The 12,185-nt window shown below is 49.8% G+C and overlaps 1 protein-coding gene across 1 annotated transcript; it reads right to left on the minus strand.

Moving 5' to 3' along the window:
• Nucleotides 1-783: 783 nt before the first annotated feature.
• Nucleotides 784-11,458, minus strand: frmd6 (FERM domain containing 6). Its single transcript, XM_084437676.1, has 13 exons — nucleotides 11,334-11,458; nucleotides 11,004-11,094; nucleotides 9,905-9,984; nucleotides 9,703-9,779; nucleotides 9,226-9,412; nucleotides 8,398-8,553; nucleotides 8,045-8,110; nucleotides 7,837-7,905; nucleotides 5,173-5,347; nucleotides 4,637-4,945; nucleotides 4,253-4,390; nucleotides 4,037-4,128; nucleotides 784-3,938 (listed from the first exon to the last, which is right to left on the minus strand). The coding sequence occupies exons 1-13, from the start codon at nucleotides 11,430-11,432 to the stop codon at nucleotides 3,648-3,650; spliced, it is 1,830 nt and encodes a 609-aa protein (XP_084293802.1). The 5' UTR covers nucleotides 11,433-11,458; the 3' UTR covers nucleotides 784-3,647.
• Nucleotides 11,459-12,185: the final 727 nt, after the last annotated feature.

The raw sequence follows: 12,185 nt of genomic DNA on the forward strand, positions 1-12,185 counted from the left end.
GACTGACTGATTTCCTGTACAGCTGTGCAGCTTGGAGGGAGAGAAACCATGTGTTGACGTCAGAGGATGGGGGAGGAGCTCGGTGAAGAAGAAAGCCATCCTCATTCTCTCCTCTGGATTTTGAATCACACCTCAATGGAGACCGTTAAAAGACCGTTTCATGGCACAGAGCCCTAATGTTTGTGTGTGTGTGTGTGTGTGTATGTGCATGTGTGTGTGAGTCATGTATCTGGTTCCTTATCAAATCTAGGTCTTGAAAAATAAATCCTTATTCCCTTAAAACAGGAAATGGAGATCTGAATAAACTGAATGTCCTCCAGAGCAGCAGAGAAGATAGCCTCACTCACACACAGATAAGTGCCTAGTCAGCTGGATGAACTCGGTATGGTAGCCTCCTGTGATACCAGGATGTGAATATAGACCCCTGTCTGTTCTCACATTGTCACGTTGTAACATTGTGACACGGGCACTCAAATTACTCCCTCCTACCCATCCCCAGCCAGCACGCAGCTCAGTACTAACACTGAGCCTGAGAAACAAAGAGAACACTGCCACCTGGTGGTGTACTGCCCACTGTCGAGGCAAATATTAACTGACTGGTTGAATGTTGCTGTATGTGCACTATGGGGCAGTATGGGTTCATCGATGGATAGAGAAACTAACTCACATCTTGCCCTCTGCTTGCCTTCCAATTCTTGTTACCGACATGACTTAATTGATTTAAGAACAAACAGAGGAAATCACGTTGGCAAATAAATGTACCTTTTTATTGAGTATTGAGGGCATTAGTACCAAGAAGGCACAGACCAGACTTCATAATAACATAATTTTCACTAGAGGGTTTGACAAAAAAATCATTCATTTTTTCCTGAAGGGATATCCTTTCACAGAAAGGATTATGGACACTTAGTGCAGGCATAAGGATGTGTACGTAGTGTAGGTATGACCATGTATTTAAGTCATCAAAGGAAAGATTGATCAAAAGGCAAAGACTCAGTTGTGGTTCTGGTTTTATGGCTATGTACCTTGACACTTTACTGTTATCACACAGAAGAGAACACACATCAGTTATCATTCATCAGAACAGGAAACATCTCAGAATGTGCACAACAGTATTTCTGTTTGCTAAGATTTTTAATGAATGAGTAGAAATAATTACAAGAGTAGGGTAGTAGGGAAGTGACGCCCTTTCCTTAGAAATATAGAGCGTTATTGTTTTGCTTTGTAGTCACACAACAATATAAATTCCCAAGTATATTAATCGTTACACATTTCACCTTTTTTAATCAAAGGGTGTATTGCTGTCAGCCAGGCCCTGTGGCTCTAGCCCAACGTGTCCAGCTGATGTGGCAGAAAAGGGGATCCGTCAGGTCTCGTCACTGAGCCACGGCAGAGCGCTGCTTCTAGAAGTTTCTCTCTCTCTGGACCCAGCAGCTCAGCTGGAGTGGCTCTGACGACACACACACACGCCCACACGCCCACACAAACACACATACATACGCACACACACACACACACACACACACACACACACACACACACACACACACAACTGCTAAAGGTACACAGTATTCTATCTCATTCCAAATAATTCAGGAAGCCAAATAGCCAATTTTTGCCAAAAGCATTATCCAAGAGATATAAGACTGGATTGTTGCAGATGGTAAACTGTTCTTACATACAGTCTTCTCTATAAGGACCTCTGACTGTTGTAGTTAATGACTGTTAATCCAAACCTTGAACGCAAGTATTATTTGGAAAAACCTTGAGAGAAATCAAGTGTCCATCAGCATAGGTTGTATGTGACCTGGAAGTGGCCAGATCTTGTGAAATGACCTCATCTGATGACAAATTATCTTAACACCACAACAAATAGTTGATGTTAACAGTAACATTCAGCAGTTTTGGATAAAAGCATCTGCTAAATGATTAAAATGTAAATGTACATGTGGAAATGAACTAGATGTATCGCTACTCTCTAGGTAAAAAGGGACCACAATATTAAAGACATGTGAATCTGATCTCACAAGTTTGTAATACTGTCACATACATTTCTTATAATACTGAATCAGCCGACATCAACTGCAGACATAGAATATCTTTTCAACGTATACAACACATTTCTAAAACGCTCCATACAAAAATACTACACTTAAAACTTTCAATCAATTAAAATGATAAAAATTGGGAAAAAATGTAACAAGTTCCAGTTCAAAAATGAAGTAGGCATACAAAAACAAAAGACAAAAACCTAAAGACAAAAACAGCTGGAGAGCAGAACCCTGCAAAACAAAAACAGTTCAAATGTCTCATGTCTGGCCTGTGGCCAATACGGCTCCATTTTGTGTGTTGGATTAGGGTGATGCTTCCCTAGGCTCTTCTCTCAGGTGAGGGCATGTAGAAACCCGTCCCACCTCGGAGGGTGGGTGAAGTCGAGCAACATTTCACAGGCCACGAAACCGCCACGAGATCACGTCTGGCTCTTTGAACATAAAGTTGTGGGGGAGGTGGGGGGCTAGGGATGACATCATCAGGCGGGCGAAACCCTTCACACATTAATTCAACCATCACTGGATAATCTGCTAATCTGTTTAAGGTGTGTGTAAAATGATTTAGATGATTATTATCAAATACCTAGATGACTATCGAGAGTACACTTAAAGAGGGACTGATCTTCAAAGCCATCTCAATGACTAAGTTGTGAGTGATTGTCAAGGCAAGCTTGTGGTTCCAGGACCTGCATAGGTTGATGAAGGCACATAAGGGTGCGTGTTCATATCCATTTACTCACAGGAGACTAGGGTTGGGGATATGTTGGCACATTGCACTTCCTGGCAAAGTGAGGGTTGAGGTGAGGTGGCATATCATACTAGTAAACAGGGAGATGACATCAGTGTTCCTTCCTCAAACGGTCGAAGGTCTGTCCTCTGGATCATGACGGCCCCAGCCTGTAGTGATCTCATCATTTCCTGTCTTTGAATTTTGCGCTTATTTGTACGTCATGACAACAACAAGGAAAGCCACGTGACCTTTTCATTTGCACCAGCTTGTCTTTGGTTCATAGCTCATGTTTTCACCGTTGATGAGAAAAACTCTTCTCTAATCTGTATGGTGTTAGGATAGAGGGATCTGATCTCCATGACAGAATATTGATATGTTGCAGAGTGTGTGTGTTGTATCTGTATAGTTATACACGTGACCCAATCAACTCTGACGTTTTTTTGTTTGTTTTTTTAGAAAGGGTTCCCGCTGTACTGTTTAGGAACAGTCTGACAAAAATTAGCTTTGGAAATACAGTCAAAGGTTGTTTCGATAAAATGGTGATAGTGAAATTCCTTGACATTCCCTTACTTTTCCTATTACACTCCATTCCCAACTAGAGTGTCACAGTGAAGCAGCAGGGGTCAAATTAAAAACAGGGTTTTCTTGAACCCTATGATAGTTTTTCCATTTTTGAAATTCCCATTTCAGCAGATTCCTCGCTGGGATTCGTTTTTGTGTTTTTCCAACTCTTGGTGTCTAACTCTTTGCTGCCTCAAGTGGTAACTTTTGTCTGGTTGTAAATAGGGCTTGCCGTTTCCTCACTGGGACTCCTCATTACCAAGTATGAAGACAGGCATGTGCACCAGCGCCTCCCTCCCTCTCCATCACACAACAAACTCTGGGACCTCCTCGCTGGTCAGGTCCAGGGAAAAGTACTTGCTGGTTCTTTTGATGGGGAAGGGGTGTTGGTCTACGCGGATACCGGCGCACTGGTCGGCCAGGCCCTGGTAACCGCCACCGTCGCTAAGCTCCTGGGCGCAGCCAAAGGTGTAGCTGTGCGCTGTGTCCTGGCAAAGCTCCGCCCACTGCAGGCAGTCCTTCTGGTAGAGCCGCACATCGTCCAGCGATTGGCTGTGTCGGTCTGTCGATGTCTGGGGTTTCCTGCACACCGATGTCTGTGGAAGAAAAGAAAAAAAAAGAATCCTCTTAGCGTCTCAAGCTGGCAGAGGGCAGCTTAATGACTGGACCGGCAATGAGGCCGCGTGTCGCTCACCTGAGGGAGGGACTCGATGCTCTGGCCCCTCATCTTGACCACAGTCTCAGAGGAGCTGGAGGTGGAGGAACTCACGTCCTTTACTATGAGCCCTGAGGAACACAGAGACACAACGTCAAAACGACGACACTCCTGACAACCCGGCCCGTGTCAGATCGGATATGGTGAAGTAGGGACGGGGGGGTGAGGGAAGACAGAGGGTGATAGGTGCCGTACCAGAGTAACCGTTGATCTGGTCAGGGGACATGGTCAGCATGTCCTCAGTGATGTGGATGCACAGGTCCTGGTTGAGCTCCAGGGCTAGCTCGTGGAGCTCCTCGTAGTCCTTGGGGTCGTCCACCAGCATCTCAATCTCTGTAGCCGGGGAGACGAGGGGTCATTAACACTCACGCCGGAGCAGGCGCCCCAACAACGTAACGAGAAAAACGCATATAGCGCGGCAATCGGCGCGGCCAGCACCGCGCACTACGTTACTAGTACACATTTCACCGTACACGGCGTACGCACAACAAAACGACCTCCTCGGAACTTGAACCCGCATTCGTGGACAAAAAACAAAGAGCGGCGTTGATGAAGCCGGACTGGGATTCGCAAACTCACCGTCGTCGTCCAGCAGGCGCTCCTTGCCCCCGCTCTCGACGCCCGACGTGTGCGAGCTGCCGTGGCTGGCGGTGGACGAGCTGCAGGTGCGCAGGGGCCTGTGCGGGGCCTGGCTGGAGGCGCGGAAGCTGTCCGCCTCGATGCCCGAGGTGTGCGAGCTGCCGTGGCTGGCCGTGGAGTGGCGCGACAGGCGCTTGTGGTGGGAGGCGCTGCCCGCGCTGCTCCCACTGGCCCGGGAGCGCTTGTCCAGCTGGTCCATGTCCATCTCCAGGGCATCGCTGATGTACGACTCCCGGTACTGCTTCTTCTCTGTGAGGTGAGAGAGAGAGAGACAGACAGAAGGAGAGAGAGAGAGGGAGAGGGAGAGGGAGAGAGAGAGAGAGAGAGAGAGAGAGAGAGAAACAAACACACAGGGTCAGAAACTGCAGCTCTATCGCGCGTCACCCTAACGATTGATGCAGGTATGTCACGGACACGGAGAGGCGGGCGACACGTTGAGATCCGGTGCGCGTGCGCAGCGAGGGAGAGACCGCTACCTTCATTCTCCTCCAGCCGGCGGACCTGTTTGAGGACAGGCTGCAGGTTCATGTACAGCCGGTGGCTGTTGCTCAGCAGCTGCAGAAGGTGGCGGGAGCGCAGGGGGCAGCCGGTGTAGTAGATCAGCTTACGGGCGGAGGGAAGCCCATCTGGGAGGATCTCAAACTTCTTCCCCTGAGAGACGAGAGGGCGGGAAACAGGGAGTGGTCAGAGTCAAGTTATCTGGCTGACTGTCAGCAGACGTACTGTACTAGGTTATGCACAAGAGAGTTCATTAAGTCTTGACAGAGTAGCAATATGCCCCAGGGGCAAACCACAGTAGAGTGAAGAAAGCAGTCTCTTTTTTGTAAACTATGTTGGGGCAGTTCTTCAAGTCATCAACCATCAGGCAGTTGAACAATATAAACAAGTGCTGACAAAGACACAAACACAAGTGTTCTGAATCCCTCGATAGAAGGGGGGGAAAGTGTTTAAAAATGATCTTATTTACGATCAGCGGGCAGACGACAGACATCGTGTCTGAATGCTTGGAAAAATCCTGAATTTAGATGGAGGAGAGGTATTTTCTCCTCTGGCAGCAGAACCAAATACCATTTGCCAGTAAGGTCAGCAGGGGGAATCTCAGTGCAGCCCCATAAATATTACTTCTGGGCTTTCTACTCTGAAACACACAGGGAGCATTAAACACCTTGGAGAATGCAGTGGGTTGCAGATTTTTTGACAGTATAGTTGCTTTTTTGAGTTAATTTACCCACACACAAACAAAACGAATCCTTGAAGTCCGCAAGTACAGGGGGAACACAAGCCCATAAAAGAGAATTAGTTGCATCATCACATCTCCTCGGACAGTTTAACGACAATGACGGTCACACACCAAAGAACACGGGCCCTGTACCAGCCTCTCCTGCTGTCACAGTCAGGACAGGTCCTGCAGCTCACAGCTGAACAAAACCCACATCTTGGGCTCATATGGGTTCGCCCTTCTTCTTGCCCAAACATACCCAGTCAGAGAGGAGCTGAGTGGTGTCAGATAGCAGGTTATTAAAAGGCCGGCTGCTCCTCAGAGTGCGTGCAGTCTCTCGTTTCGTCTGCAGAGAGTCCATCTGACCTCTCAGAGTATGACAGCTGTCAGACACGTCGTCCTGCTCTCCTCTGTCCTGGACCTCCGTGTCTGCGCTGAGCCCACACACACACGCGCACACACACATACGCACACACAGGCACACGCACACACACACACCGCAGAGGCTCCAGCCCGCCTACCCCAGAGGTCCTATCCATCCAAAAGAAAAAAACAACAACCCGGGACCAGTATGCACCAGAGCTGGCCAGAGGTCTTGAAACCCCCCGCCCCCCTCACCTCCCAGCCCTGCTGCTGGACGACCCAGGGGGCGAAGCCAAACCCAGGCCAGCCAATAGAGGAAGCCCTGAACCCCCCACCCCCCCTTCCCTCCCCCCTGAACCCCACCCCAAAACCAGCACAACATCTGGAGTTTATTGACACGTCCCTCAATCCCCCATCCCCCCCCCCCCCCCCCCACGGCCCGCCCCCACGGCCGCGGCGGCCGATGACGTGCGCGCGGGCTGGAGGAGGAGGAGTGAGACCCTGTTATTCTGGAGAAAGGGCGGGACGGCCCCAGAAGAGGCCCCCCTTGCCTCCCGTCCGCCGCGCTGCCCACAGCCACTTCCACGCTACTCGCTCGCCACGGTGAAACCGCTCCGACATGAAAATAGACCCCGGCAAAAACAAGGATGTCTCATCTTGAGTGGCGCAACAGATGCCCCCGTCACTGGGCCAGGTCCAAAGCAAAGACAGGCTCTTACGTGACATGACTGAATGGGCCAGCGCACTGAGACATGACATTCTCAGTCCGGAAGAAGTAAGAATAAAAGCTGTTCGAATGGCTTCAATAATACAGTTATCTTTCTATATTTCTGACATTCAGCGATAACAGACATCCTATGGTAGTAAATTAACCAACTGCTGTGCTGAGCTTCAGGATGGACTCTCTCAGCATAAAGATGGGAAGATAAACTAGCTTTCCTGCGAGGGCATGGACACACACTAATAACATTATCCTCTACAGGGGTGAATTAATCTTCTATCTTTAGAACAAAACGGGGAGGAAAAGAAAGAGAAATACAGAGTGCACAATTAGATTATGCCAATGACTACTCCCTGTCCAGATTGAATTCTTTGATAAAGTGTGTGTGTGTGTGTGTGTGTGTGTGTGTGTGTATGTGTGTGCGCATGTGTGCGTCTGTTTGTATGTATTTATGTATGTATGTATGTATGTATGTGTGTGTGTGTGTGTGTGTGTGTGTGTGTGTGTGTGTGTGTGTGTGTGTGTGTGCGTGTGTATTTCCTGGCCAAGAGAAATCTTCCTAAATCCCTGATTAGTTCCAGAGGGCTGTAGCAGGGTTAAGATGAAACATCAGTGGAGAAGAGCAACCCTGCGTCAAAATTTCCACAACCCTGCGCAAGAGCTGGGCCTTTCACAAACACTGCCCTAAGCCAGGACTTGCTCACAGGACGTCACTGCTGGAATGAGTGGTGAAAACAATTGGGACAATCACCCAAAAAATTTTTCCTGGGCCTGTTGAGTGTCAAGACATCAACATTAAACGTGTTTTAGTGAGGGATTCAACAATTCTATACTCACCACAAACACAAGTTTGCCCACATTGGTCCACGGGAAGTCATACAAGAGCTGTCTCACAGTGCCCACGTTCTGAAACACGGACATACACAGCATAGGTCAATGTATGGTCTAGAAAAAGTCACAGCAAATCTACAATGCCCACATCATCAGTGTGAGCATCAATACCCACTTTATGGAAAACACAGAGAGCTTTATGATAAGACGCTACCTGAAATATTTGGATGCCACGCAAGGTCAGTCCCAGCGTTAGAGATGCCTCTACTTCCCTCTTGTCCTGTGAAAAAGAATGAAATGTGTTGACCGGTTAGCTGAGAGCCACGACTAAGTGAACATCCAAGTCTTGTGTCTTGAACGGCGACATCTGTTATCCTCTGAGTTGCTCATTTAAGATGACCACAAGCACCAACCATATAAGATAAAACATGAGTCACGACTGCTAGAGAGTACACACGCGTTCACTGGCACACGCTACACATCTGTGTGAGCGCTCTTTCCATTGAGCTTCCTTGGTCCACGTTAAGGCAGCCAACGCCAGGACGGCCTCGGAGTTCCGTCCCTCACCTTGTAGAGTCTGTAGTAGTGGACCGTGACGTCGTCCAGCTGGGCGCTCTCCTTGATGTACTTGAGGTGAGCCTCAGAGGCGGTGAGGGCGAACTGGTCTTTGTGCATGTTCGGGATGTGCCTGAGGATGTAGTCACGGCCGCGCTTGGCAATCACCTGAAAGACATGGGTGGCGAGGGAGGGAGGGGCGGGGTTTACATTTTTTCTGTGGGAGGTCATGAATTCTCTCTCCCGCTGCGAGAGAGGATCAGCGGAGGATTGGCTTCTAGTCCACACGGCTCAATGGCGGACGAGGGAAAGGTTGCCAGAGAGGTTAATGATGAACCCGTCCTCTGGGAAGACAGAGACCTCCTACACTGAATCAAAAGTGGGGCTCGTTTCTGGAAACAGGAGCCAGGAAAAAATCTGGGGGCATCCTCCTGAACCAACATGGCTGCCCGGGGACTTAGAGAGAGCTTGGGTATTTACAGTACAACTGGTGATCATACAACCATTTCCTCATCTTTGGTGCTTCAAAGTGGTGACAGGAAAGCACTTGGCTATAATCACAGGAAGAGGGCAATCTGGGTACAGTAGCAGCGAGAAAAACAGCCATCTCATCCAGAGCGTTTCTGCCCCCAAAAAACATCACGTGTGCCACTTCCAGGGACCAAAATAAAACCTGCGTCCCAGTTCCCTCTCCCTGTGCGCTCAGATGAGGGAGTGTCTTAAGTGTCGCAGCTCGGAGTGATTAATGAAAGACTGCAGACCTACATTCAGACTGTGTGGGGCTAGACATGGGATAATAGCCTGGGAAGACTACATGTGTTCCAGGTTAGATGTACTCACCCACGGGGGGAAGTAGGCCTCGGGTTCAAAGTATTTCCCAAAGTGCTTGTTGCGCTTGAAGTTGCCGAGGTCGGCTTGGAGGGCGAAGGCCGCCAGGAGGAAGTAGGCCTCCTCTCTCTGGATGCACTGGGAGAGCAGCACCTGCTTCCTCAGGTGCCAGTAGTAGTAGTACCTGGCTGACCGGTCACTGTGTGCGAGAGAAAGAACACCACAAAGTTAATTTCTCCTACTTCTGTGCAAACTGCTTATTCAACATCTCCTGCCCTGGCACGGGTCCTGACAGCTGCGATAAGGATAAGGGATGTTTGGTCTATCTGCGAAATCAAGCGGTAAGAATGCACCCTAAAAGTGTACGATCATCATAATGTGGTGACTCGTAAAGGATCTGGGCACCGTGAATACTAATGATTTGTCTCTCGGTATGATGTGCACAGTAAAAAATGTATCATTGAGGACCGATTCACCAGTTATACTTGCCTAATTAGTCGTCCGTTCTCAACGTAATATTGAACTCTGAAGTGTATGATCATCGGAGGGCCAAACTGGTCAATGCCCTGAGAGAGGATGACACACACAGAAACCATCGAATCAGCATTTGCTTCCACATCATTAGCACTTATGTTTTCATGGATATTACTCTTTCCTATATCAACGTTTTCACAAATGACCATTTCCCCACCTTGCTGGCCTCTCTCTTCCACTCTTTGGGGCAGTACTTTGAGAGCTTCTGGCACAGTTCCATGTAGATGTGCTCATTATCTGGGGGGAGAAAGCGCAGTACAAAGACGGTTAGCGGGCGGCGGCGCCCCACAATGCATCACCTCAGAGGTGTGTGTTCAGATCTTCGGCACAGGAGAAGTCCCTGATGAGAGAGACTACTTAAACGCAAAGGCTGCCTCGGAGCGAATCCCATCACACACACAGAGTCTGCATTCTTCATTGTACCGAGCCGGTCCCTCCGGTGTGTGTGTGTGTGTGTGTTGCGTTTCCCTGTCTGTCTCTTCCCATCATTTTCATTTCCGCTCCTGGTGATTGTGTGTTGTGAGCTGAGGTGGAGCAGTCCTCAGCTGATCTAACAGGTTTGTGTTTCTATAGAAGAAAGCTTGGGTGTAGAACAGTAAAGGATTAAGAGGGAGTCTCTCTCTACGTGAGTGGACAGGCTTCCAGCCGCGCAGTAACAGAGCAGAAACGGACAGCGAGACGACGCGTTTCCCCCGTGGGGGCTGCATCTAACAAGACAGGGAGGTGAAGAGCCTCACGTCGGCCGGAGCTGGTGTAGCTAGCTAGCTGACTCTAGGGGCTGTGCTGTGTTGTAGACAGAGGGGGGACCAGGGGCGTGGAGAGCAGGGCCGAGGAGAGCACCGGTCAGCAAGGGGACGGTGAGACTGGAGGGGGTGGGTGGCCGCTGTTTGCCTAGGGGATTTCACGCTGTTCAGACAAGCAGTCCAGGAATGTCCCTCAATCAGGCAGCTTGGCTCCAGTTCAACTGACCTGCCAGCCACGTCACAGGCTCATCAGGAGGCCAGCTGTCTGAAAACACTCGCCCTGGCGATTTGCCTGCCTTTTGCAGTTGCTTCGCAATTGTCAACCCCACTGTCTGCCGCTACACGGGACCCGTTCCCAGCGTCTGACCCCTCCCCCGGCCCCGCCCTCATAAAAACAACTTTAAACCTCCGTGGACAATGGCAGCCATTCAGGCCGGGACGACCGGGATGCACGTTGGTCAGCCGTTACAGATAGGTGAGAGATGTCACGGCAGCGGAGAACATTCCTCTTACTCTGAATCACGCTGAGTCCAAACAGGTGGCAGTCCTTCAGCCTGAGGAGGTCACACACCTGGACCAGCAGCTCCTGGCACATAGTCTTCACCTGAGCAGAGAGGGGCACAGAGAGGTCAGGGAGACAGGCAACACTGTAGCAACGTCGCTGAGGGACTAGAACAGGCCCGTCATAGCGGTTTATAACTTCACAGGCCATTCTATCGTATTAAAGAGCTTACGGGACGCCCATGACGGACACCGCTTCCGAACGCTCCGCGCTGAGGTTAGACGGCACAGTGTCGAGCGGCAGCAAAGCAGTTTTTGACTCGTAGCGTTTTCTATACTCACGTTGACGATGACGTTGAGCGTGTCGTCGTTGGGCAGAAAGACACAGACGCAGCGGCGGTCCTGCATGGCTTTGTTGTTGTGAAAGCTCAGTTTGTTCATCTTCGTGTGGCTGGGACAGGACACGCCCCCGGATCCGGGACTGGGCTCCAGGCCCCCCCTGGGTGTGCGCCCGGCACCGGCGGCCACACGACCCCCCCCCCCCCCTCTTCCTTTCCCCCGCTTCAGCTGGGGCTCCGGCCTGGTGTGGAGTCAGACGCGGTGACGGCGGCGCCGACGGGCTCAGCAGGCCGACCAGCACTCGCGGGACAGGGCATGGGGAGCACCGGGAGTCGGGTCGCACTCCGCCACTGTGGACACAAGAGGGGGACAGGATACGACGTCAGTCACACTAGGGCTGCACGGTTATGACAAAAGATGATAATTGCGATTATTTGCTTCAAAATGATAATTGCGATTAATAATTGCGATTAATATTTCAAAGTAATAGCTTTAGCTCTGCACAGTTTGCATATGACCTGCTGGGCTTGAGGGACATCATCTTTTTCGTAACCAAAATGCTCCCAAATCACGGACGTTGATCCCTTTCTTGCTACTAACTCACTGACTTTGTTGTCGCTCATTTTGTCACTACTCACTGCTGCAGGTACTCTTGTGACACTTGTCTTGACCCACTGCTATCTGTCTTCTCAGTGAGCGCCTGTGATTCGTCCGTGTAGTCCTAGCACACTCAATTCAAAGCAAAATTATTAATCACATTAATTGCGGCCTTTTGCGATTAGTTAATCGCGGAGGTCGTAATCGCGATTTCGAGTAATTCACGATTAATTGTGCAGCCCTAAGTCACACACTATT

The sequence above is a fragment of the Borostomias antarcticus genome (assembly GCF_949987555.1).
Source record: "Borostomias antarcticus genome assembly, chromosome: 5".
In the NCBI taxonomy this organism is placed as follows: Eukaryota; Metazoa; Chordata; class Actinopteri; order Stomiiformes; family Stomiidae; genus Borostomias; species Borostomias antarcticus.